The 27454-nt window shown below is 58.5% G+C and overlaps 1 protein-coding gene across 1 annotated transcript in view; it reads left to right on the forward strand.

The window, feature by feature from the left end:
• Nucleotides 1-27454, forward strand: part of C5H4orf50 (chromosome 5 C4orf50 homolog) — a 61341-nt gene that overhangs the window by 31177 nt on the left and 2710 nt on the right. Inside the window, exons 11-15 of the mRNA XM_066385311.1 lie at nt 5430-5603; nt 8517-8573; nt 14035-14214; nt 21181-21229; nt 24032-24153. Of these exons, the coding sequence (XP_066241408.1) occupies nt 5430-5603; nt 8517-8573; nt 14035-14214; nt 21181-21229; nt 24032-24153 (582 nt within the window). The remainder of the gene's footprint in view (nt 1-5429; nt 5604-8516; nt 8574-14034; nt 14215-21180; nt 21230-24031; nt 24154-27454) is intronic.

Consider the following 27454-nt stretch of genomic DNA (forward strand, 5'->3'; position numbering starts at 1 on the left):
GATGTGGTTTTATTTGTGTGGTGGTGTTGTTTTTTTCTGAGCTTCTTGAAATGATAGATTCATGTCTTTGGTCAGATCTGGAAAGTTCTTGGCTGTTATTTTTTTAAACATTTTGTTTCGTTCTATTTTTCACTCTTCTTCTAAAAATCCAGACTGTTGGAGTGCATCCCATATCTTTGTAACTATTCTTTCTCTCCCTCTCTCTTGTGTGTTGATATGAATTTTTCTATTGACCGGTCTTTTAGTTGACTACTCCTGTGTGGTACCGTATCTTACCTTCTGATAAGTCCTTTCGATGAGTTCTTAGTTGCATTTTGCAATGCTAGAGCATCCAATTTATGCTTTATAGGAAAAATTCTGAATCTTAGTTGAAATACTTCAGCTTTTCATTCATGTTGTCCATGTTTCCAAAAATATAGATACCTTGTCAGAGTTATTTTGAAGGTCTTGTCTGCTGACTCTAATGTCTGGATCACCTCTGGGTCTGTTTCTATTTACTGTTTTATTTCCTGGTTAAATCCCATGTTCCTGCTTCTTTTTTTTTTTTTTTTTTTTTTTTGTATTTTTCTGAAGCTGGAAATGGGGAGAGACAGTCAGACAGACTCCCGCATGCGCCGGGATCCACCCGGCATGACCACCAGGGGCGAAGCTCTGCCCACCAAGGGGCGATGCTCTGCCCCTCCGGGGCATTGCTCTGCCGCGACCAGAGCCACTCTAGCGCCTGGGGCAGAGGCCAAGGAGCCATCCCCAGCGCCCGGGCCATCTTTGCTCCAATGGAGCCTTGGCTGCGGGAGGGGAAGAGAGAGACAGAGAGGAAGGAGGGGGGGTGGAGAAGCAAATGGGCGCTTCTCCTATGTACCCTGGCTGGGAATCGAACCCGGGTCCCCCGCATGCCAGGCCAATGCTCTACCGCTGAGCCAACTGGCCAGGGCCTGTTCCTGCTTCTTAACATGTATAGTAATTTTTAAAATTCATGTTGGACATTTTGTACGACATGTGGTAGAGATTCCCGGTCTTCCCCTGCAGAGCGCTGAGCGGGCTTTGTCCCGACAGGGAGCGGGATGTGGGCTTTGTCCCGACAGGGAGCGGGATGTGGGCTTTGTCCTGACAGGGAGCAGGATGCTCAGCAGACCACCATTCCTGGGCAGGTGTGCTGCCGTTCTGCCCTCAGTCCCGGGGCTTGACTTCGCTCCTGAGGTGGTGTGGTCCTCGTCCTGAGGGCTTGGCTTTTCAGTGCTATTGGGCGAGTTTCCAGAACATTCTCCAAGGACTCTCCACTTTGGCATGACCATCTTCACATCAGTGTGTGACTTCTGACGTCTCTTTAGCAACCGACCTCCCAGCTGCTGCTGCTCTGTGTGAGGCCTCAGAGCCTGGCACCGTGCTGCCCAGCCTGTGACTCGGCCAAGGACCCAAGCAGTGTGTCTAGGAGGGTGTCTGGCTTTCTTCTCTGCAGCTTTCTTCTCTCTGGCATTTGGTCCCACCGAGCCCAGCGCTCAGAGCATCCCTGAACGCCAGTCTGATCCTCCCACCGAGCAGGACTGCCATGTTCAGCTCTGGACAGTGTTCCAGAGAGAAATCCAGGGGGGACTGTGAGGCTCCCTTGCTGTGTCTCCTTTCTCTCGAGAACCCTCCGAGCCCTGCGTGGTGTGACACTCAGTGCCCATGAAGAATTACTTTTCTGTGCTTCCCCTGGATGTGCTCGTGGTCCAGCCCCAGCGTGTCCGACCGGGTGGGGACGGGAACTCTGAGGAGGCGGCTGGCAGGCTGAGAGAAGTTTCCAGATTCGAAAAGCACAGCAGATGGAGAGCATTCCAGGCACAGGAGGGGCAGACGGCCCGGCCCCGAGACCGGCACGAACCTGGATCATTGAAAATACGGAAGGTCGCCGGCACGGCCGGAGCACGGTGGGCAAGGGCGGGAGGCGTGGCGTGTGGTGAGGTCGGGACAGCTGTCCCGCGACAGACCCCAGTGGGCCTGGTTCTGCTCGCTTCTGCGCACGTTGAGACGCCTTGGGAGGGCTTCCGGTTGGAGAACAGCACAAATCAGTGTCTGTTGTGAAAAGATCGCCGTGCGCTGTGAGGAAAAGGGGCAGGCAGGTGGGCGCAGGGAGCGCAGGCGGAGGGTTGGCACTTGACCACCAGGAGGCGACGCAGAGCAGAGGAATTGGGCCTTAAGAGAGGAAGGGATTCCAGACAAAAGCTAGAGTTGAAATCAACTGGATTTGTTGGTGGACAAGAGGCAGAAGGTGAAGAGAGCGCCCCCTTTGCCTCATCCTCAGTCACAGACCTGGTCATGACTTTGTTTGGCTTTAAAACTCTCTGCGTCTTCGTCTTTCCGTTGCACTGGGGACGACATTCCACTTCCCTCCAGGGAGTTAGACTCTGCCCCGCCCCCGGGAACCGGCTCTCGCATGTTGCACCCCCACTGTGTCCCCCGCCTTGCACACACCTGCACCCTTGCCCTGCCCCGCCCCTCCCCCAACCCAGCTCTTCCTCGAGGTCCCCTCTTAAGGCATCTCCTCCCTGTCCCTTGTGGTGGGCTCAACGCGGGGGTGGCTCATGTGTCTGTCCTCCCAGCTCTGTGTTGTGGAGCCATTTTGGAAGCTTGTAGCCAGCCACGTAGGAGTATTTATATCTCAGAAATTGCCAACTGCTACAAATTCCTGTGTTCCCCCTTCCACGCAGAGAATGGTGGTCACACGTTTGCCACCACATCCCTGGGTATCAACGGCACTGTGGCTTTAGTGCTTCCTTTAGGCCCTTGCAGCCTCCTGGCTTCCCCTCATCATGCTGTGCTGAGGGGCCTGCTTCTATACCAGTGTCTCCCCCCCAAGCAGAGCCCCCCAGACACAGCCCCCCCCAGACACAGCCCCCCAGACACAGCCCCCTGCCGGACAGAGCCCCCCACCAGACAGAGCCCCCCGCTGGACAGAGCCTCCCAGACAGAGCCCCCCCACTGGAGAGAGACCCCCAGATAGAGCCCCCCGCCAGACAGAGCCTCCCCAGACAGAGTCCCCCTGCCAGACAGAGCCCCCCACCAGACACAGGCCCCCACCAGATAGAACCCCCCGCCAGACAGAGCCCCCCACCAGACACAGCCCCCCACCAGATAGAACCCCCTGCCAGAGAGAGCCCCCCGCCAGACACAGCCCCCCACCAGATAGAACCCCCCCCGCCAGACAGAGCCCCCCGCCAGACAGAACCCCCCGCTGGAGAGAGCCCCCCCAGACAGAGCCCCCCTGCCAGATAGAGCCCCCACCGGACAGAGCCCCCTGCCGGACAGAGCCCCCCCATACAGAGCCCCCGCGGGTGCACGTCCTGCCCGTGGCCGGGGCGCGGGCACATAATGTCTGCCAGGGAGCAGGTGGGTTGTGAGGCCATCACTCCCAAGGGCTGCTGCGTGGCATGGTCCCTGTGTGACAGCAGGGCCCGCCCTCACACCACCCTTCCCTCCCCCGGCATGTGCCGAGGGCCCTCTCTTAGGACCACTGGGGCAGAGCCCTTGTCCATGCCATTGCGGGGGAGGGGAGGGAGGCCACCTAAGTCCCCAGAAATGCCAAGTTGTTTTGCAGCCTCGGAGCTGGGTTTCATGGAGCCATTCGGGGTGCCCATCTGCTCGCAACAGGGCCCAGCCTGTGCCTCTCAGGCCCAATCTGTCGATTTCCATTAATTCATTAAGAGAAATCACGTTCTGTGCTGTGTTCCTTGCTCCCGAGGGAGACACCCTTGAGCCCCCAAGTCCGGTGGATGCGGCCCTCCCGCCCTCCTCAGCTGCTCCCTCCTCTCCGGACAGAGTAGCTCGGGCTCCCTGCTGCCCGCCCTGACCTGGGGTAGGAACGTGTGGAAGAGACATCACCGGGGGCCTGAAATGCCCGGGTGGCTGCTTGCAGGGAGGGGTCGGCCGCAGCAACGAGGGGGGGGGCGTTGTGGAGGTTCTCGGAGCCCCTGGGCCCCCGCAGCGGGACGTCTGCCGTCAGCAGCCCCCTCCTCCTTGAGGAGGCAGGTCTCAGCAGTTCCAGTCAGGGGCTCGGAGGTGCTCCCGGGCCCAGCCGCTCCCCCTCGGAGGGTCTCAGGAAGAGAGTCAGAGGCACGTCGGGTATTCCTGAGCCAGGGCCCAGCGTGAGCAGCGAACTGTGAGGGTGGCCTGAACATCCCGCGCACACGGTGCTGCGGGCGCACCAGCAGCCCTCGGTCAGCGTCGGCCAGCGGCATGGAAACAACACCCCTGGCTGGTGTCCAGGGAGACAAGACACCAAAGAGATGTATTTTGTGTGGATGTTATACTGTATAGAAACACAGATATGTGGGTGTGCCTGTATGGATATGCACGCCTAGGTGTCTGTATGTGTGTTAGGTAAAAAATAAATAGGTTGGCCCTGGCTGGTTGGCTCAATGTATAGAGTCTTGGCCCAGAGTGAGGAGGTCCCGGGTTCGATTCCTGATCAGGGCACACAGGGGAAGCAACCATCTGCTTCTCTACTCCGTCCCCTTCTCTTTCTCTCTCCCTCTCCTGTAGCCATGGCTCAGTTGGTTCGAGTGCATTGGCCCCAGGAGCTGAGGATGGCTCTGTGGAGCCTCCACCTCAGGCACTAAAAATAGCTCAGTTGTGAGCATGGTCCCAGATGGACAGAGCATCAGCCCCAGGCAGGGGTTGCCATGTGGATCCTGGTCAGGGCACATGGGGGATTCTGTCTATCTCCACTCCTCTCACTTGGAAAAGAAGAAAAAAATACAAATAAAAAAAAATGTAGACTCCAGAGCACCTGGGAACAGCAGCAGCCCGGTCACTGAACCTCACTTCCCACGGCCTCTCAGTCTCACTACCCCCACCCTCCCCGAATCCCGACTGACGCCCCCGTGAGAGCCGTTCGTGCTGGACCCGCAGGTGTGAGAGGCTGCGTCGCGTCGATGCCAGACAACAGTTGACAACGCAGCACCTCCGGTTTTGTAGAATGCCGCTGTGAAGCTTCTCTGTGCGAGGCATTTCCTACCTGGGTTTCGGCACTGGATGCCGCTCTTCCAACTGTGTTTTAGTAGAACGGTGACCGACATCTATCGAAACAGACTGTGCGTATTTCACCTATTTTTGAAAATGACGTGAAAAGAAGTTTTTTTGAAAATAACATTTTAGGATGTTATTCTGTGGTTCCCTGGACCACCCACCTCCCACATCCCCCCTCAGGAAACCCCACACGGGCCACACACATGTATGAGCACACGTGTAAACGCATGGTGGCAGGAGGGGAAGGAACTGGATAGGTAATAACGAAGATGACCCTGGCGCGTAGGATTTCGACTGATTTCTCATTTTCTCAGAGTTTTTAACTGTGAGAAAAATGTAAGCAGGAAAAAGAAAGATGCATTTGCCAAGGTGAGTTAGTTGCAAGGTTACCCCGAGGGATTTCATTCGGGTCTGTGACTCCGCAGCTCCGGGACCCGGAGGCCGAGTCGTCGGAGGAGGACCTGAGGCTGCGCGTCCGGCAGCTCCGCCACCAGGTGCTGACCCTGCAGTGCCAGCTCAGGGACCAGGGCTCCGCGGGCCGGGAGCTGCAGGCGGCGCGGGACGAGGCCCTCCGCCTCCGGGACCAGCTCAAGGGCCAGGTAGGCCGGGCGGGGCTTCCTGCCATAAACCCTAAACCGGTGGTCCCCTCTCCAGGACGTATTGAGAACAGAAACAAGAGTCATGTATGAGCTCCCTGGCCATCCCCAGCAAGTGGTTAGTATTTATTAGATTTCTAAAGCACGGGGCGGTGACAAAGGAGAACAAATCCATCCAGCTAAGCTGTTAAATCTAAAAAAGAATAACACAGCTACAGCCGGTTGCCCAATGGATAGAGACTCTTCCTGGAGCATTGGGGTTGGTGGCTTGATCCTGGGGGTGCCCGCTCGACCCCAAAGTCGTCAGTTCGAGCCCCGATCAGGGCTTGATCCCGAGGGTGCCAGCTTGACCCCGGGAATGCCGATGAGTTGATGCTTCTCTCTCTCTCTTTCCTTCCTTTCCTCTCTCTCAAATGTACATATATAAAATGAAAAGAATAATGCCTGTGGGTGTTTTTGTAGAAAGTCAAACAGTTTTTCAAATGCCACATAAATAGAAGTCCCTCCTCTGGAGGAGGGAGGTAGGTGTGATTGTGAAAGGCAAAGAGAGAGCCTTGGACCTGCTCGGGGCAGTGGAGGTGCGAGCCTCCACGGTGATAACACGGCCCGGAACCCGGTGCACAAGCAACACACACAGAGACACAGACACATGCGCACACATGGGTGTGAGTTAAACCGGGATACCTGAAGGAAATGGTGGGTTGTATCCATTTCAGTATAATTGGCGTTAAATGGTGGTTATAAATACTACAATTTTGCAAAATGTTTCCATCGAGGGAAAACCAATGAAACATATGAGGCACCTAGCCGTATGTTGTTGGTTTTTTTTTTTTTTACCACTGCCTGTAAATCTCATAATGATCTCAGATGTTTAAAACGTGCTTATTGGCAGCCTGTCGTGCTTCTCTGGAGAAGTGTCTATTCAGACCCTTGATACATTGTGTCCTTGCCCTGCTGCTGCTGGTGAGTTGGACGAGTTTGTTGTATATTTTAGATACAGGCCCCTTATTAGGTGTCCGATGATGTGCAAACACTTTCTGTCCTTCTGTTGCCTTTTCATTTTCTTCTCACTCACGTTTTAACTGAAAATGGGCTGGTACACAGTTCACAGTGACAGATTCATGCTGTTTCCTAAACTGAAGCAGAGAGATATTTTTTAAAACAGATTTTATTTTTATTGATTTTAGAGTCAGAGAGAGAGAGAGAGAGAGAGAGAGAGAGAAAAGGGAGGAGTGGGAGCCATCAACTCGTAGTAGTTGCTTCTCGTATGTGTCTTGACCCAGCAAGCCCAGGGTTTCAAACTGGTGACCTCAGCGTTCCAGGTCGACGCTTTACCCGCTGCGCCACCACAGGTCAGGCAGGAAGCGGAGAGGAGATTTAATCCGAGGCTGCAAACACTACCGAGCGCCCCCCCCCCCCCAGCACGAGACAGTCTGCCAGGAGCTGCCTTGCCCTCTGAGTATCTTCCAGAAGGAAGTGCTGAAAGACATGTGTAGACATGGTCACCGAAGCTCTGTTTGTAAAGCAAAGGAGCAGAAACAATATAAATTTTCATAAATATAAAATCGTTCAATAAATGATGTTATAGCCGCGTGATGAAATACTCTGCAAGAGCCCTGGCCGGTTGGCTCAGCAGTAGAGCGTCGGCCTGGCGTGCGGGGGACCCGGGTTCGATTCCCGGCCAGGGCACATAGGAGAAGCGCCCATTTGCTTCTCCACCCCCCTCCCCCTCCTTCCTCTCTGTCTCTCTCTTCCCCTCCCGCAGCCAAGGCTCCATTGGAGCAAAGATGGCCGGGCGCTGGGGATGGCTCCTTGGCCTCTGCCCCAGGCGCTAGAGTGGCTCTGGTCGTGGCAGAGCGACGCCCGGAGGGGCAGAGCATCGCCCCCTGGTGGGCAGAGCATCGCCCCTGGTGGGCGTGCCGGGTGGATCCCGGTCGGGCGCATGCGGGAGTCTGTCTGACTGTCTTTCCCCGTTTCCAGCTTCAGAAAAAAAAAAAAAAGAAAGAAATACTCTGCAAGATTTTAGAAGCAGGCAATCCACTTGTGTGGATATGAAAATAACACTACAATTTTAAATCACATGACGAAAACACAACGTAATACCTTCTGCACGGTGTAGTTTCCTGTGTGTACACACACACACACACGCGCACACGCACACATGTCCATTCTGACTATGGAGCGTGGGTTAGAGTCAGAGGAGGTTAGGAGAAGAAGGACTTCCGTTCACGTGGCTCTCTTGTGCCGACTGCCGAGGGGACAAGGGAGGGAGTGCTAACAGACACCCATCTTGTCACAGCCCGTGAGCTTGCGGGTCAGGCATTCAGCTGGGCAGTGGGCCAGGCTGGAAGGCCCATGGTCACTCCCATGACTGGCTCCTCTGCCCCAGATGGTGATACTGGTTTACAGTCTTTGGGTGTTGACTGCATACCGGACCCCATCCTAAGCACTTCACAGGAATCATTCACGGGGTCCTCGCTACGGTCACCACCCCTGAATGGGCGCTCATATCACCCTCAATTTCCAGATGAGGGAACTGAGGCAGAGAAAAGTGACTTGCACAAGGTCACAGTTCTAGGGAGCGGCTAGGCCGGGATTAAGAACCAGGGTCTCTGGCTCAGGAAGCTGGAGGTTGAACATGGCACCCAGAGACTCTGCGTGGGGACTTGGGAAGGCTCTCTTCATGAAGGAAGGGGGGTGGAGCTGGCCCAGCAGAGTGCATTCTCCAGGGCTCAGAGCGTCCTTCCTCCCCGGTCCTGCCGAGCAGGTGATGGAAGAGGCCCCTGTGCCCCTCAGAGTACTCCCACGGGAAAAGAGGGGACAGGAGCCAACCTCTGAGAGCCCGGCGTTCCTGGGGAAGTACTGGGCTGTGTAATCAATGGTTCAGCCTCGTCAGAAAACGTTCTTCTCTTCCAGGTTGATGAACTTCAGAAAAAGCAGCATGAAGCCAATTTGGCTGTGACTCCTTTGAAGGTAATATATTTGTGCAATCAATAGAAAATGTCTCTTCTAGAAAAAAGTTCAGTATTTTCCCCATTATAGATGTGATCTATCTCTGGTCTATAAAAGTACTAGAAAGAAGACAGAAAGAGACGAGAGTCACCCCCAAACCCCGTTAGAATCTAGTGTTTTTGTGGGTTTTCTTCTCGCACGTTTTACGCGTGTCTGAGATCCGACTCTGTCTGGATGTCTGGTCCTGCTTTCCCCACGTGAGAGTGGGACCCAGGAGGACTGTCCTGTCCTCGCCAGCCCTGAAGCTGCTGCTCACCCCGGAGGACAAGCCACAGACACCGCGGTTCACAAGCCACCGTCCCCTTGGTGGGTGTCCAAGTCCCTTCCTTCCTCCCTCCCCCCTCCCTCCCTCCCCCATCGCTCCCTCCCTCCCCCCTCGCTCCCTCCCTCTCCCCTCGCTCCCTCCCTCTCCCCTCGCTCCCTCCCTCCCCCCTCGCTCCCTTCCTCCCTCCCTCCCTCCCTCTCCCTCCCTCTCCCTCCCTCCCTCCCTCCCCCCCTCGCTCCCTCCCTCCCTTCCTCCCTCCCTCACGCCCTCCCTCCCCCCCTCACTCCCTCCCTCACTCCCCCCCTCACTCCCTCCCTCACTCCACCCCTCACTCCCTCCCTCCCTCCTCCCTCCCTCCTCCCTCCTCCCTCTCTCCCTCCCTCCCTCCCTCCCTCCTTCCCTCTCTCCCTCCCTCTTTCCCTCCTTCCCTCTCTCCCTCCCTCCCTCCTTCCCTCCCTCCCTCCCTCCCTCCCTTCCTTCCCTGTCTCTTGCATCATTATATGTAAACACAATGAGGCACACCTTTTTTTATTATTATTATTGGAATGGTTTCCCCACAAATCTAGACATTTCTTCAGAACAGTTCCCAGAAAGGGCATTGCTGGCCCGCAGCGTCTGATAGGTCCTTTGCTAGTCGGGCATGTGGTTTGATTGCAATGACATGTTCGGTTTCAGAAATGGCACCGGGACTTGGGAAGTGGACTTGGAGGGCTTGTCCTTCCTGTTCCCTGGGCGACGTGGACAGAGAGGGTCACTGGCCTGGGCTGGGAGCTGGGAGGACCTAATTAAGACCCTGGGCTCCACTGACCTACTGAGTCCCCTCCCTGCGGGGGCCTCGGTGTCCTGAGCCGTTGAATCGGAAACGTGAGCGGCAGGCCCCTCTGTGCGTGTCCCCCCAGGACCCAGGTCTGCTGAGCCTCGGTTTGCTCTGAGGGATGAAGTGACCGTCATTCCCCCTCGGTTTGCTCTGAGGGATGAAGTGACCGTCATTCCCGCCGGATGGTCCTTCCGCTGGGCTGCACTCAGCCGTCCTGACGCGCCCCGGGGTTGTCCACGGGAGGGCGAGGAGAGCTCTGTGAAGCTCCCGGAAACGTGAGGCCTCCTCGTGCCTCCCTCTGACGTCAGCCCCTGCTGTGGACCGCGTCCTGAAACGAGGAGCGTAATCCCTCGCGTGCTACCACGAGCTTCACACACAAAGTGAGATGAAAGTAAAGACCGTGGCGTCGGCTCCACGTCCTCACCGAGGCGAGGCCAGACCCCGAGGAGGCCGGACGGGACGGGACGGAGGAGCCGCAGGGACCTGGTTCCCCACCCGGCTTCTCCTTAGGGGCGATGTTTCACCCCTCACAGAAACATCGTCGACAAATGGGAATTGTGATTACTGAGCTGGCACGGGGATTTGGGGAGGTTGGAGCAGCCGCCGTCTGTCCGTCTGTGGAATGCCCGCCATGTGCCAGGGGCTCTACAGGTACTGAGTTTTAAGTCCCACAGCGACACAGCAGGAAGGGGACATGAGCCCCACTGTGCAGATGGGAAAACTGAGGCTCAGAAAGATGCAGTGACTTGTCCATAGTCACACAGAGCAACTCGGGTGGAGCCAAGATTTGAACCCGGCTCTGTCTGATGTCCAGCCGGCTCTGTCTGATGTCCAGCCGGCTCTGTCTGATGTCCAGGGCTGGACCTCCCGTCAGCCACACTGACTCTCTGTGAGGAGGATTTGTGAAAAACCCACGAGAGCCATTGTCACCATCAGCGGTGCCCTCTTTCTCAGGAGGAGTTGCACATAGTGGGTGCTCAACTGATATGGCTGGATGATGGAGCCCTGATGTTCTGGGATGGGTGACCCAGGGGGCACATGGAGCCCCGCCCAGCTGTGCTGGGGCCCTGCCCCCACGGCGGACGGGTCACGTTCCTGTCCCTCCTGCCTGTCATCGTGGAGTGCCCAGGTACCACTGCCTGGAGACTGGCATACAAGTGGCCCTGAGCCTCTAGGCCGGGTGGCCCAGGGGGCACGTGGAGCCCCACCCAGCTGTGCTGGGGCCCTGCCCCCACGGCGGACGGGTCACGTTCCTGTCCTTCCTGCCTGTCATCGTGGAGTGCCCAGGTACCACTGCCTGGAGACTGGCGTACAGTGGCCCTGAGCCTCTAGGCCGGGTGGCCCAGGGGGCACGTGGAGCCCCGCCCAGCTGTGCTGGGGCCCTGCCCCCACGGCGGACGGATCACGTTCCTGTCCCTCCAGCCTGTCATCATGGAGTGCCCAGGTACCACTACCTGGGGACTGGCATACAGTGGCCCTGAGCCTCTGGGCCGGGTGACCCAGGGGGCACGTGGAGCCCCGCCCAGCTGTGCTGGGGCCTGCCCCCACGGCGATGGGTCACGTTCCTGTCCCTCCTGCCTGTCATCGTGGAGTGCCCAGGTACCACTGCCTGGAGACTGGCATACAGTGGCCCTGAGCCTCTAGGCCGGGTGGCCCAGGGGGCACGTGGAGCCCCGCCCAGCTGTGCTGGGGCCCTGCCCCCACGGCGGACGGGTCACGTTCCTGTCCCTCCTGCCTGTCATCGTGGAGTGCCCAGGTACCACTGCCTGGAGACTGGCATACAGTGGCCCTGAGCCTCTGGGACGGGTGGCCCAGGGGGCACGTGGAGCCCCACCCAGCTGTGCTGGGGCCCTGCCCCCACGGCGGACGGATCACGTTCCTGTCCCTCCTGCCTGTCATCGTGGAGTGCCCAGGTACCACTGCCTGGAGACTGGCATACAGTGGCCCTGAGCCTCTAGGCCGGGTGGCCCAGGGGGCACGTGGAGCCCCGCCCAGCTGTGCTGGGGCCTGCCCCCACGGCGGACGGTCACGTTCCTGTCCCTCCTGCCTGTCATCGTGGAGTGCCCAGGTACCACTGCCTGGAGACTGGCATACAAGTGGCCCTGAGCCTCTAGGCCGGGTGGCCCAGGGGGCACGTGGAGCCCCGCCCGGCTGTGCTGGGGCCCTGCCCCCACGGCGGACGGGTCACGTTCCTGTCCCTCCTGCCTGTCATCGTGGAGTGCCCAGGTACCACTGCCTGGAGACTGGCGTATAAGTGGCCCTGAGCCTCTGGGCCGGGTGGCCCAGGGGGCACGTGGAGCCCCGCCCAGCTGTGCTGGGGCCCTGCCCCCACGGCGGACGGATCACGTTCCTGTCCCTCCAGCCTGTCATCATGGAGTGCCCAGGTACCACTACCTGGGGACTGGCATACAGTGGCCCTGAGCCTCTAGGCCGGGTGGCCCAGGGGGCACGTGGAGCCCCGCCCAGCTGTGCTGGGGCCCTGCCCCCACGGCGGACGGATCACGTTCCTGTCCCTCTCCCTGTCATCGTGGAGTGCCCAGGTACCACTGCCTGGGGACTGGCGTATAAGTGGCCCTGAGCCTCTGGGACGGGCATGACCATCACCTCCTCCTCCAGTGGAGACGAGTCTACTGGGAGGGCCACCCATGAGATGACAAGTCTGTCACCTCTGTAGACATGTCATGTAGGAGGATCACTCACTCCTGTCATTTATGCAACAAACCATCCCGAGGGCCACACAGTGCCCGGCAGTGACACAGTGACATTGCCGGGAACTCAGCCTTGACCTTGAGGGACTCCCGGGCTGTGTGGGAGATGGACCCACAAATACAAAATTAACTGCAGGCCCTGGCCGGTTGGCTCAGCGGTAGAGCGTTGGCCTGGCGTGCAGGGGACCCGGGTTAGATTCCCGGCCAGGGCACATAGGAGAAGCGCCCATTTGCTTCTCCACCCCTCCCCCCCTCCTTCCTCTCTGTCTCTCTCTTTCCCTCCCGCAGCCAAGGCTCCATTGGAGCAAAGATGGCCCGGTGCTGGGGATGGCTCCTTGGCCTCTGCCCCAGGCGCTAGAGTGGCTCTGGTCACAGCAGAGCGACGCCCCGGAGGGGCAGAGCATCGCCCCCTGGTGGGCAGAGCTTTGCCCCTGGTGGGCGTGCCGGGTGGATCCCGGTCGGGCGCATGCGGGAGTCTGTCTGGCTGTCTCTGCCCGTTTCCAGCTTCAAAAAAATACAAAAAAAAAAAATCAAAATTAACTGCAGGGATAGGAGGAAGCTGGAAGCTGGAGCACAGAGGGGCACCGAGCCCTGAGCATCACGGAGGACTGCCCGGTGAGGTGACACCTTGGCTGGCCTCCGAACAGATCTGCGCAGGCTTTTCTGGGCTTGGGACACATAGGAGCCACGAGGGAGAGATGGGGAAGTTCCGGAGGTCGGGCTGGGGGGATGGGCCAGTGTGGATGCAACAGCATCGAGGAGGAGGGTCACTGTGACGGGGCTGGGGGGGCGCAGGGACCGGTCTGAGAGTCACTTATGCCTGGTGGCAGTAATGGCTGGTGTCTTCTGAGGGCCTGCGTGGCTGGCCCTGTGTGTGTGCTCTGCCTGCACTGTCCCCTTTTGTCCTGGTGCCCTTAACAATGCCCATTGTACAGATGAGCAAGGCAAGGCGTGGAGGGGAGCCTGGTCACGTAGCGGGTCAGTGGTGGAGCCGAAACCCATGCCCTTGACCCACCTGAAGGGCAACCAGAAAGCACTGGGGGACCCCTGGGGGCCCAGGGGAGGGGGGCTTGTTTTCCATGCTGTCTGCAGCTTCCAGGCGGAGGGAGGGACTGTGGGGTGGGGGGGAGGGAGGGCTGGGCTGAGGCCGAGGCCGAGACAGGGCTGGGGGGTGCAGAGCAGGGAGCCGACGCCCCAGTCCCCCCGGGCGCCCTGCACCTGTGAACCCACCTGGCCGACCTGTGGACCCACCTGGCCGTGTCTCGCTCCCGGGGGTGCAGAGCAGGGAGCCGACGCCCCAGCCCCCCCCCCCCCGGGCGCCCTGCACCTGTGGACCCACCTGGCCGACCTGTGGACCCACCTGGCCGACCCGTGGACCCACCTGGCCGACCCACCTGGCCGACCCGTGGACCCACCTGGCCGACCCACCTGGCCGACCCGTGGACCCACCTGGCCGACCCGTGGACCCACCTGGCCGACCCACCTGGCCGACCTGTGGACCCACCTGGCCGACCCGTGGACCCACCTGGCCGACCCGTGGACCCACCTGGCCGACCCGTGGACCCACCTGGCCGACCCGTGGACCCACCTGGCCGACCCGTGGACCTACCTGGCCTTGTCTCGCTCCCGCAGGCCAAGCTGGCTTCCCTGGTCCAGAAGTGCCGCGACAGGAACCACCTGCTCACACACCTGCTTCAGGAGCTGTGCAGACACGGGGCGGCCGACCGCCTGCTCTCCGAGATGGTGCGCGGCATGGTGAACGACGTGGCGCTGGCCGAGTACGCGGCCACCTTCCTGGCTGGGGTCCCGGAGGTACGTTCTCACAGGCAGCCCGTCCCCCTTCCTCTGGGGCTGTGGGAACACGAGCCGCCCGTCCACCTGTCTGACCTGTGCTGCTCTTCCCTCTCCCCTCCACCTACCGACCCTGCCGGGAACGCACCCTGAGCCCCTTCCCCGAGCGGGGCGGGCGTGGGACGGGTAGCCAGTTGTCCTGACCTTCCTGCCCTGAGCGTGCTCACAGCGTGATGCAGGTGACACGTACAGACAGTGACTCAAGTTCAGTGTCGAGCTAGCATCACAGAACCAGCGGGTTCTGTCCCATGAGCCCCTGGACCTTAGCCGGGCTCTGCGAGGCCCATCCTCTCCATCCTGTCCTTCCTGTCCCCCCCCCCCCCAGCCTTCAGAGAGGCTCAGCTGACCCTGGGCCAAGGCGCTGCACAGCCCAGCCGATGGAGACCCCACGGGGACGAGGTTCACAGCAGCATGTGAATCCGCAGCCTCAGACCCCCTGCCCCCAACCCCGTGCTGGTGGGCTCTTTGCCCGAGGGGTCCCAGCCTCTCCCGAGCCAGGAGAGTTCTGAGGACATTGGTCAGCATGTTGCCGAAAGGCCTGGCACGGTCCCCGAGTGTTGACAGAGGGTACCAGTCTCCCCCACACGCAGGTGCATCTGTAACTGGCGTTCTAGCTCAGGCTATGTCCCCACACGCAGGTGCATCTGTAAGTGGCGTTCTAGCTCAGGCTATGTCCTCACACGCAGGTGCATCTGTAAGTGGCGTTCTAGCTCAGGCTATGTCCCCACATGCAGGTGCATCTGTAGGTGGCGCTCTAGCTCAGGCTATGTCCCCACACGCAGGTGCATCTGTAGGTGGCGTTCTAGCTCAGGCTATGTCCCCACACGCAGGTGCATCTGTAACTGGCGTTCTAGCTCAGGCTATGTCCCCACACGCAGGTGCATCTGTAAGTGGCGTTCTAGCTCAGGCTATGTCCTCACACGCAGGTGCATCTGTAGGTGGCGTTCTAGCTCAGGCTCTGTTGTTACGCAGGTGCATCTGTAGGTGGCGCTCTAGCTCAGGCTCTGTTGTTACGCAGGTGCATCTGTAAGTGGCGTTCTAGCTCAGGCTATGTCCTCACACGCAGGTGCATCTGTAGGTGGCGTTCTAGCTCAGGCTCTGGTGTTCTAAGTCACTCGCCTAAGCAAAGCCTGGATCCAAACCCAGGAGTGCGACTCTGTTCACAGCCCCTGTCCTCACGGCCCTGTGGGAAGTCGGGCAGAGGGTGCCGGAACGCGCTGTTGGGGACACGGGTGGCAGCAGGGGCCTGGCACAGACGTACCAGACCCCCGAGGAGTTCTTCCCTCTTGTCGCCAGATGGCCAGTCCTCAGTGTGCGGCTAGAAGGCAGGGGGGAAAAAAAACACAAGAACAAAACCGAAAAAATCTTGTGATATGTTCAAGAAGTTAGGGGGGCTCTGCACTGGCTGGAGTGGATGGAGGGTCCACTCTTTCCTTTAGTAATAGGGAGCCACTGAAGGTCCTGGAGCAGGACCAGTGTGCTTGGGGAGGGCTCCAGCAGGCGTGGGGGGGGGGACTGAGCTATGGGTCCCCCAGCCGGCTGAGCACATCACAGCTCCTGTCTCAACAGCCGGGTGACTTGGGCCGCAAAGACGGAAACCCAGGCAGCCGAGCAGAGCCCAGGGGACACCCAGACCCTCATGCGGCGGTGGCAGTGCCCCCCACTGACAGCTGGGCAGGAGGCGGGCTCTCAGGGCGCTGCCTGTCATTCCCGAGCACACAGGTGGAGTTCCCCAGGGAGGCCTGGGCTCTGGGTGGCACACAGGTGGAGTTCCCCAGGGAGGCTCGGGGCTCTGGGTGGCACACAGATGGAGTTCCCCAGGGAGGCTCTGGGCTCTGGGTGGCACACAGATGGAGTTCCCCAGGGAGGCTCGGGGCTCTGGGTGGCACACAGGTGGAGTTCCCCAGGGAGGCCTGGGCTCTGGGTGGCACACAGATGGAGTTCCCCAGGGAGGCTCTGGGCTCTGGGTGGCAGCCCCGGAGCTGCCCGGCTGACTCAGAAAGCACCCCGGGCTTGGTGGGGGAGGTGCAGACCCAGGAGGGGTGGTGGGTCCTGGGAGCACCAGACTGGGTGGTGAGGCTGGCACACCTGCCAGGTGAGGCCTTCCACAAACACCCCGAGAAGGGCCGTCCTGGCTACCATCATGTCACGAGTGGCTCCGTTCTCTGGCCCTGGCCCCTGGGAGGGATTCACAGAACCCACCGAGCCAGGACAGTTGGGGGCTGGGGAGGGGACCAGGCTTATTCTAGAGGCGGTGCCAGTGGCCGCGTCTCACGGAACCCTGCCCTGTGCTGGCACTTTCCACGGATGAACTCACTTCCTTCTCCCAAGAGCCCACTTGATCGAAGAAGAGACTGAGGTTCAGAGTGGTCAAGGATCTGGTCGGGGTCACACACGGGGTGGCGGGCTGGGGTTTGGAGCCGGGTCTGTCTGAGCTCCCCCGACTATCAGGAGGGCGTCATGTTCACAGTGTGTGCCTCGGGGTCAGGAGCCCCCTCCCGTGAATTTCCTGTCCCCGCCCTGGGAGGTGGGGGACAGGATCTGAGCCTCAGCGGGCTGAGCGGCCATGCCCGTTCCTCAGGGTTGTGTCTGCGTGTCTCGGTTTGCTGAGCTGCTCTAGCAGAGGACCAGGGGCCGGAGGCTGGCCGCAGACATTGCTCTCTCACAGTCCTGAGACCGGAAGTCAGAGACCAGGGTGCGGGCCGGGCAGGTTCTGCGAGGGCCCCGTCCTGGTGTGCAGACGCGTCTCCTCGCTCTGTCCTCGTACGATGGTGTCCTCTAGAAGCAAGCTCACTCACGTCACTTCTTACGAGGACGCCGGTCCTATCATGAGGGCTCATTCTTCGTGACCTAATTACCCCCCAAAGGCCCTGCCTTGAACGCCATCACCTGGGGTGTGTGTGTGTGGGGGGGGTGTTAGGAACTCAACACAGTAATTTGGGGGGACACAGACATTCAGTGGGTGGCACTGAGGGACCAGGAGAGATGCATGGATGGGGTGGGGCCTGCCTGGCCTTCTGGGCTGCCACCAGCCTCTGCTGGCGTCTGTGGACCTGGGTCCTTCCTTCCCGTGGCGTCTCTGGCCGCCGGAGTCCATGGGTGGGCCCCAGTGTAGCTGCTGGTGTTGGTGACTTTGAAGCCGGCATCTCCAAGATCGGGCAGACCTGCGAGTGTGCCCTCCTGGCTTACACGCTGGGTGTGAGACCCCTGATGGTTGGTGTTAGCAAAACGATCTCCACGGAGCCACCCTGTGGTCGGAAGAGCTATGAGGAAATAGTTCAAGAAGTCAGCACTTGCATTAAGAGAACTGGCCACAGACCCTGACACGGTAGCATTGGTGCCCGTTTCTGGTTAGAATGGTGACAGCATTCAGGAGCCAAGTGCTAATTAATATACTTGGATTCAAGGGACGGAAAGTCACCTGTAAAGAGGGCAGTGCCCATGGGACCTGGCTGCTTGAAGCTCTGGATCACATCCTGCCACCAACTTGTCAACTGACAAGCCCCTGCGTCTGCCCCTCCAGGACGTCTACAAAACTGGTGACATTGGTACTATCCCGGGTGCTGAGGGGACACTGCTGTTCTCACACCCGGCATGGTGGTCAGTTTTTCTCCAGGCGATGTCACAACTGAAGTGACGTCTGTTGAAACGCACCATGAAGCTCTGAGTGACGCTCTTCCTGGGGATAGCATGTGCTCCGGTGTCAAGAACGTGTCTGTGGGAGATGGTCATCGTGGCAGAGTGGCTGGTGACAGCAAAAATGACCCACCGTCGGGAGCAGCCGGCCTCACAGCTCAGGCGATTGTTCCACACCGTCCAGGCCAAGTCAGCGCAGGCCGGGCACCCGGGCTGGGTTGTCACGCGGCTCACGGCACCTGCAGTTTCGCTGAGCGGATGGAGGAGATGGATCGTCATTCCGGGAAAAAGCTGGAACGTGGCCCAAAGCATTTGAAATACGGTGATGCTGCCATTGTGGAGACGGTGCCTGAGGAGCCCGTGTGTGTGTGTGTGGGTGGGTGGGGGGGGCTCGTCTGACTACCCTCCTCTGGGCCGTTTTGCTGGTCTTGTGGCGTGAGACAGACACTTGCTGGGGGTGTCATCACACCAGTGGACGAGAGGGCAGCCGGAGCCGGCCAAGTCGCCACGTCTGCCCAGAGAGCTCAGAGGGCTAGACGGGAATGACCCCCGGTGCCTGCCAGCCCCGTCTTCCTCAGCAGTGGGAGAACCGTCTCAGAAAGCTCAGAGGGCTAGATGAGAATGACCCCCAGTGCCTGCCCCCCACCCCACCCCGTCTTCCTCAGCAGTGGGAGAACCGTCTCAGAGAGCTCAGAGGGCTAGACGAGAATGACCCCCAGTGCCTGCCACCCCCGTTTTCCTCAGCAGTGGGAGAACCGTCTCAGAGAGCTCAGAGGGCTAGATGAGAATGACCCCCAGTGCCTGCCGCCCCCCCATCTTCCTCAGCAGTGGGAGAACCGTCTCAGAAAGCTCAGAGGGCTAGACGAGAATGACCCCCAGTGCCTGCCACCCCCGTCTTCCTCAGCAGTGGGAGAACCGTCTCAGAACCGTTTGCCTCAAATGGCTGTTTAACAGTAAAAGACACAGTCATGAGGACAAGGCTTCGGAAAGACGTCAGAAGGAAAGGAGAATGTTCTGTGCACCATTTGGTGGTTTTGTGTGTGTGTGTGTGTGTGTGAGAGAGAGAGAGAGAGAATGTGTGTGTGAGGCAGTTTTTAAGTTACTGGTTTTAAAAATCACTTTTGAATGGAAACAACTTGACCAACAATCTGTCACAGAATTTTGAGACCCATTAAAACAAAGTTTAATGCAAGAGAGAAAAAAAAAAATAAAAGAAATGGAGGTTCATCTTAAAACGGAGCAGCGAGCCCTGGCCGGGTGGCTCAGTGGATAGGGCATAATCCTGGCACTAGGGTCGTGGGCTCGACCCCTGGTCAGGACACGTACAAGAAGCAACCAGTGAGCCGCACACCTAAATGGAACAACGAAGCAGAACAGCGAGTTGATGCTTCTCTCTCTCTCTCTCCCTTGCCCCTCATCCCTTTCTCTTTCTCAAATTAATGGGGGAAAAATTTTTTTTAAAGCATAAAAAACATAGTCGTTAGACCTGAGAGCCCTGAACTCCCTCATTCATTAATCCAACAACCCCAGGCCTGTGCCTCTGAGGATCCAGGCAATTATTTTCTCTTTAGCTCCTGCCTTTCAGTAAGTTCAGAATATTTCCCGAAAGTGTGTGTGGGAGAGCGATGGGGGTGGGGAGCGGAGCTTTAGGACGAGCCTTTCTCGGCTGGCTCCTCTGTGCAGAACCTTTAGTAGGGGTTTGTCCTCATTTCCTTCTGACGACACCCTGCTAGGCACGTGTTAGCGTCTCCACGCTGCCGATGGAGGGCGCGAGGCTCGGGGTTCACCTGACCTGGCTGAGCGCGTCCACTCTGAGACCGTCACCCTGGCTGCGGGGATAAATGAGGAGTGGGAAGCGGAGCAGCACCTTTGTCCTACTGCATGCAGGACCCCTGGAGCAAGCAATTTAACACGAACGAGGCTACGCTGTAGGGGCAGCGGTCGGCAGAACCTCATCCTCAGGTTGAAGGAGCCTGCGTCCGGTGAGACTGACTCTGAGCCCAAGGAAGAGCATTCATTGGAGGCACTGACAGTGAGCAGAGAGAGGGGGAGACTGATTTGGGAGAATGCTTCCTGCGGGGGGGGGAAGGGAGCACCCAAAGTTGGCCTTGAAAGATACAAAATAAAAAGGGTTTTAGTAGCTGGAAGGGATGGAGTGAAAGCCAGCCCTCAAGGCTGGAGGGCCAGCATGTGCAAAGGCCCTGGGGCTGTGAGCGGTCCTGGTGCTTGAGGACACACTGTTTGGGGGATATAAGACAAGTGCTCTCAGGGCATACTCAGAGCAGGCACGGTGCTGGGTACAGAGGCTCCTGGACATTGATGCTGTGGGTGAATTAGTATCAGAAGACGGTGAGCCATAATCCGTGCCCTTGTGTGTTGGTCCCTGGATCGGTGAGTTCATTTTAGAGGGACTGTCACAGAGCCCAGCGGCCACAGTGCAGCCTGTAGGGGCTGTGCGAGAGGCTGCACTCTGTCAGGTGGAACTGAGGAAGGATGACATCACCCAGGAGAGGACTTCTGAATTAGGCCTTGCGGTATGCATAGGAGTTCAGTAGAGACAGAGAGCAGGGAGCCTCCCAGGCAGGGAGTAACTGATGTGTGAATACTTGGAGGACACAGTGGAGGAACGAGGGAGGGGGGAGACATCTCGGTGACAGTATGCCCCCTGCCCCCCCCCCCCCCAGAAAAGCCCAGGAGGAAGTAAGAACTGGGTTTCTGGTCTGGAATCAACTCCAATCTGCCTCGAAGGGCCAGCAGCTGGTCTTGTTCAACCAGCCAGGGCCTCCGGGCCGACCAGCTGTCACCATTGCTGACCCAGGAGGACAGCTGGTCTACCTGGCGGTGCAGGGGACTCGGGCCCAAGCCCCACCTGGGTTCCTGGGTGGCTGTCAGGGGCGCCCGGTGCAGCTCAGTAATCAGCTGTCACCAGGAGTCGGGGGACGTCCGTGGAGGGTCTTTCTCCCGGAGACGTCGCCGTCCAGCGGCCCTTGTCTTCTCTCCCACGTCTAACAGTTTCTAAAGCACATTTCTCACCGTCTGAACTTGAGTACTGGGCAGAGAATCGTCTCTTTGCCCCTGTGTTCCCGCAGAGCCAATCCTGGCCTGAGGCTGGCGGGCAGGGGCGGGAGGGGGTCCCGCCTGTATCTTCACAGGCACGGGGAGGTGTCCCTGACCAGCGAGTGTCCCTGCTGCGGGGAGGGCCCAGTGGCCCAGCCTGCACGGTGGCAGTCCCTCTGTGAGGCTTCTTTCCCGTGCCACGCAGAATCACCGCTGAGCTATCTTTCCTTCCAGACAGGCCGCCACCTGGATGCCGAGCCCGAGGAGACGGCGGCTGGAGGAGGTCAGTGCGATTTTCAGTGTGTGTGTGGGGCAGTCAGTGGGCTCGCTCAGGTCAGTCCCAGCCAGCGGGACGATCTGACAGGTGGGCCGGGGCAGGGAAACGCCCTCCGCCGAGCGACAAGCGCAGACAAAGATGCGGCCCCCAGCCGGCCCTCCCTTCCCTGCCCACTCAGCCCTCCCAGTCCTCTCACAGCCGAAGGACAACAGAGGAGAAAAATGCTGACACTGCAGAACCGGCCAAACGCCTCCGCCCCGTCGCTGCCCTAAGAATAACAAGGTCTTTCAGAGGGAGAGGCAGCAAACCTCTATTGGAGACGAGTACGAGCAGCTCTTTGGGATGCACTGACGCAGGCAGGAGCCAGAATAGTGTTCCCATTAGGGGACAGAGGCCAGGGGTCCTGATGAGAATGGGAAGGGGAACAGTGACGTCCCCAGAAGGAAGGCACTGCTGTCGATGCGGAGAACGGATCACGGTGACACTGATGCTCAAGTGTCCTACATTTCCGGTCCGGGAGTCATCAGACGAGGAGTAGCAACCAACTGCTTTCCTGTTCCCTTTTGCAAAGAAGTCTTTGCGATACAGTGTTGCCCCAGGCCAAGGCCAAGGTTATTTTTGCCCTGTCTTTTTCTTCCATCACCATTTATCCCCCTCCGCTCTTCCCCACTTCGGGGAACATTCCAAAGATTTGAGGCGTAAGACATGCAAGACAGCGCCTCTGGGGTGGCGGCTCCCATTCCCTTTCAGAGTGGCTCCATGTGTTTTTGCTTTGTTTTTGACACACTCTTTGAAACTCATGCTGAGTAAACCATTCTCTGTGGGGAACAGGTGTTCATGCCAGGGCATTTATAATAGTGAAACACCAGAGGAGAGAAATGCCAGAATTGTTCATTAACGTACCTGCTCAATGCAATAGTAGTTACTGAAATGATGCTGATAAGCACGTGACAGCCAGGAAATGATGATAGTCTATTAAATGTAAAAAAAGACAGGAAATTGCCCTGGCCGGTTGGCTCAGAGGTAGTCAGCCCAGCATGTGGATGTCCAGGGTTCAATTCCTGGTCAGGGCACACAGTAGAAGTGACTATTTGATTCTCCACCCCTCCCCCTCTTTTCTCTGTCTCTCTGTCTCTCTCTTTCCTCTCATAGTCATGGCTGGGTTGGAGGAAGTTGGCCCCGGGCACTGAGGATGGCTCCATAGTCTCACCTCAGGTGCTAAAATAGCTCAATTGCCCAAGCAACGGAGCCGTGGCTCCAGATGGGCAGAGCATCACTTGTAGAGGGCTTGCCGGGTGGATCCTGGTCAGGGTACATGCAGGAGTCTGTCTGTCTGCCTCCCTGCCTCTCACTTAATAATAATTTTTTTAAAAAAAGATAGGAAATGAAATTACTCCAATGACTTCAACAGTATAGACGGGCACCAGGCATGTCTGTGTGTGATTGACAGTTTAGGTTAGGAGAGCAACTAAAATACTAACCCTCAGGCTCTGGCTGGTTGGCTCAGTGGTAGAGCGTCAGCCTGGCGTGCAAGGGGTCCCGGGTTCGATTCCCGGCCAGGGCACACAGGAGAAGCACCCATCTGCTTCTCCACCTCTCCCCCTCTTCTTCCTCTCTGTCTCTCTCTTCCCCTCCCGCAGCGAGGCTCCATTGGAGCAAAGATGGCCCGGGCACTGGGGCTGGCTCCTTGGCCTCTGCCCCAGGCGCTAGAGTAGCTCTGGTCGCAACAGAGCAACGCCCTGGAGGGGCAGAGCATCACCCCCTGGTGGGCGTGCCGGGTGGATCCCGGTCGGGCGCATGCGGGAGTCTGTCTGACTGTCTCTCCCTGTTTCCAGCTTCGGAAAAATACAAAAAAATAAAATAAAATAAAATAAAATACTAACCATGGTTACTTAGAAAGATGGTAACACGAGTGATACTTTTGTTCTGCTATTTTTTAATTATTAAAAAGGAAATTAAGATGCTACCTGACCAATCAGAACATCCCTGTCTAACTGCAGTACGCTATCCGTGTGTGGGTGGGTGTGGCTTCTAAGGATTTATTTAGGGTTAGGCTCCTATCAGATGCTCAGTAAAGACGTGGAGGGAGTATGGCTGCTGTTCCCTTTAGGTGACTGAGCTGCTCTTGAGATCTGCTCACCTAGCAATTCTTACCGCTAGGCTCTGTTCTTACCAGCTGTGTGATCTTGGGTGAGTTACTTAAAATCTCTGAGCCCCAGACTCTGATCTTGAAAAGGAGGATACCATGACCTTTCTGGGGAGTGTCTAGAGCCCGACACAAGGAGAGAGCTCTGTTCTCAGTCTTTAGCTGATGTGTTTTCACAAGCGGAGGGGCATGCACTCTAGCTGGTCCTGCTTTGGCCACTGATTGGTGCAATTCTCCTCCCTTCTCTGGGCTCGGCGCCCGCCCCTTTAGAAGAAGGAAGTGTACAAGATTGATTGAATGACTTGCTCTTGCCGTGTTTCTGAAAGGCTGCCCGGTGCCCAAGCCCAGGCAGGTGTTGTAGGGTTTACAGAGATGTGGTGGCTTGCAGGGGTAGCGCTGGTCCCTGTGTTGAGGGAGTCCCCAGCCAGGCAGGAGAAGGTGAGGCAGGCAGGCGGCTTCCTAGGATACCCCAAAGCACAACAGAAACATCAGGGGTGTGCAGAGGAGCCGCTCAGAGAGTTCCAGGCCTCCGCGAGGGTCTCTGTCATGGGGTGTGGGATCTGGGAATGGAAGAGAATGAAAGAAGGTTATGACAAGGCTCAGAGACGTGTTGATTTTATCGACTTTTGGAGTGAGACTTGACTGTGAATATTCTCTCCTAGCTCAGAAATACCTCCTACTTCCTGAACTGGACGGCGTCTTCCCGAGGTCTCTGCGTTCCGAGTCCTGGCCTCTTCCTGAGGCTGAGTGGCCGGCACGGACAGCTCGCCTGGACTCTCCGGAGGTGAGAGAACATGGGTCACCTAATTTCTTAGGTAAACTTTGTAACGGCGGGTGTAAAACACAGACACTCGCCGGTGGCCAGCTCGGTGAACTGAGTGCTACGCCCATGAGGTCATCCACCAGGTCAAGAAGCAGATCAGTGACCAACACCACACCTGGTCTTTCTCTCCTCGTCTCTTCCTAGTATCTGTGTTTTAATCTGTGTTTTTGGTCAAATGCTACGTTTTGTGTCTGGTTATTTTTCAGTGAATGCTGGACATCGTGTGTGAAAACTTGTGCAGGAACGTAATTTGAGGTTTGGCTTGATAGTGTCTTCTTCCAGAGAGGACTTCCGGTAGCTTCTGACAGGCAGTCAGGCCACAAGCTGACCGTTCCTGACGTCAGCTGTTTCTGTACTGACGGGGTCTGCTTTCTTGCTTGTTCACGTTTCTCCTAGGGTGTAGCCTTTCAGGGTCCCCATCGAAGCCCGGAGTGTTTATCAGCACCCTTCCCCCTTGACCTCCCCCCCCCCCCCCCCGCAACTCTGTGTCACTTTCTGCCTCTCAGGTGCAAACTCCACCCTCACCTGCAGGGGACACATGGCCTCCAGTGCTATGCCAGCTACTCTCCGCTTCTCCCCTGTCCTCACCATCTCTGTAGCTCTCAGATGGTTTAAATAGATACATTGTTATAGATTATCGGGCTTTCCTTATTGTGCTTACTGGAGGTTTGGTCCAAAATGTCCTGGTCAGTCAGAGCCCAAATAGCAACTCTGCATTCAGAGAGAACTTGCTTTGCTTATGATGAGATTTGGAGTTGAACAGGCCCAAGTTCAAATCCCAGCTGTCGTTCAGGGTGATGTCGGGCAGACTGCTTAATGTGTGTGCGCCTGACTCTTCTCCCTCAGAGAACGGGGACAGGGGACACTGCTGCCTACCGCAGACAGGAGGGTGGAGGCAGCAAGGAGAGCCGGGTGTGTGTCTGGCACATCAGAGAGGTGCCACCTGGCACAAGGGGGGTGTTTAATGAATGACAGCTATTGTCACCGACCTCCTGAATTGTCTAATTTTCCTGACTGGTGCCTTTCATTTTAAATTACCTGCCGACAGGCTTATTATTACCTCATAATAGGACTTTCTGTCCAGCTTTGCTCTTTTTCTCAGAAAATTGCCTCTGTCACTTAATCTTTGGCCTGTGTCACCTTAGGCAGGTAGGAGGCATTCTAGGCAAAGGGATGGCACCTGCCAGGACAGAGGGGCAGCTGCCCGTGAAGGACGGGGACCCCGCAAGCCGTTAACGGGGCTGCTGCAGACAGCATGGGGGTGCAGGGGGGGTCTCAGAGGCCGCAGGGATGATGCAGGGAAGGACAGAATGAGAAGGGAGCCCCCACTCCCACTTCCTGGATGCCGCTACCTGCCGTGCTCATGTGTGCAAGACAGTAGCTTCTCCTGCACCATGTGGGCCCACAACACATTGTCAGCTCACCTCTCCTCGGAGCAAAGGCGAGGCACAGAGGAGGCCAGTGGCCACCAGGTCACACGGCTGGCACGTGGTACGATGGGGCTTCCCACCAGGTCACACGGCTGGCACGTGGCACAGAGGAGGCCAGTGGCCACCAGGTCACACGGCTGGCACGTGGCACGGCGGGCTTCCCACCAGGTCACACGGCTGGCACGTGGCACAGAGGAGGCCAGTGGCCACCAGGTCACACGGCTGGCACGTGGCACAGAGGAGGCCAGTGGCCACCAGGTCACACGGCTGGCACGTGGCATGGCGGGCTTCCCACCAGGTCGCACGGCTGGCACGTGGCACAGAGGAGGCCAGTGGCCACCAGGTCACACGGCTGGCACGTGGCACAGAGGAGGCCAGTGGCCACCAGGTCACACGGCTGGCACGTGGTACGATGGGGCTTCCCACCAGGTCACACGGCTGGCACGTGGCACGGCGGGGCTTCCCACCAGGTCGCACGGCTGGCACGTGGCACGGAGGGGCTTCCCACCAGGTCGCACGGCTGGCACGTGGCACGGAGGGGCTTCCCACCAGGTCACACGGCTGGCACGTGGCACGGCGGGCTTCCCCCCAGGTCGCACGGCTGGCACGTGGCACGGAGGGGCTTCCCCCCAGGTCGCACGGCTGGCACGTGGCACGGAGGGGCTTCCCACCAGGTCGCACGGCTGGCACGTGGCACGGAGGGGCTTCCCCCCAGGTCGCACGGCTGGCACGTGGCACGGCGGGCTTCCCACCAGGTCACACGGCTGGCACGTGGCACGGCGGGCTTCCCACCAGGTCACACGGCTGGCACGTGGCACGGCGGGCTTCCCACCAGGTCACACGGCTGGCACGTGGCACGGCGGGCTTCCCACCAGGTCGCACGCTGGCACGTGGCACGGCGGGCTTCCCACCAGGTCACACGGCTGGCACGTGGCACGGCGGGCTTCCCACCAGGTCGCACGGCTGGCACGTGGCACGGCGGGCTTCCCACCAGGTCGCACGGCTGGCACGTGGCACGGCGGGCTTCCCACCAGGTCGCACGGCTGGCACGTGGCACGGCGGGGCTTCCCACCTAGGCAGCCTGGCTCTAGAGCTGGCACTCTGGTCATTATGTGGCCAGATTGTGCTGGGCCCTCATGGGGTCACTGAGGGGCGGGGGAGAGGACAGGTCCCTCCTGCCTCTCTGGATGCTCCAATCTGGAGTTCAGTGAGAGGAGGAACTCTCACACGTCTGCTCCAGGTGTCCCGGCCAGAAACCCAAAGCAAACCTTCCGAGGCGATGGTCGGAGGGTAAATGAACGACACAGGTGAACCCTAAGAGCCTCTTAAACACTCGCGGCTCCGAGCCTCTCCATCGTTCACCGCTCTTCCGAGTTAGTTCCTCCCGCAGATACAGGCTGCGACCGGGTGGAAATCCTCCCATTCCTGGACTTCAAGTCCATGGATACGTTAGTTTCTTCGTAGTTAGATGACAGAATGTCCATTCGGATGTTATTGTGCCCATGCTTGACAGCGTCCGTGGCCCATAGGAAGCTTCGAAAAGGCCTTGTCGGATGAGTAATTTAGGGAGGGGCGCCATGGGCTCTTCCTCTAGAAGGCCATGCGGGCGCCCACCCTCATCGTCGGCTCTCAGTTCTCGCCCACGGTCGTGGCTCCGTTCAGTTGTGGTGGACGTGGAGGGCCAGAGCTTCCTGCTCCGGGAAAGCCAGGCTGCAAGCTGGACGTGCAGGCTGGCTCTGGGCAAGAGCTTCTCACCGTGAAAACCAGTTTGTTAAATGATGACCCTGGGGGGAGGGGGAGCGACCTAGAAGCAAAACAAGGTCATTTTTGGA

The sequence above is a fragment of the Saccopteryx leptura genome, chromosome 5 (genome assembly GCF_036850995.1).
Source record: "Saccopteryx leptura isolate mSacLep1 chromosome 5, mSacLep1_pri_phased_curated, whole genome shotgun sequence".
Classification (NCBI taxonomy): Eukaryota; Metazoa; Chordata; class Mammalia; order Chiroptera; family Emballonuridae; genus Saccopteryx; species Saccopteryx leptura.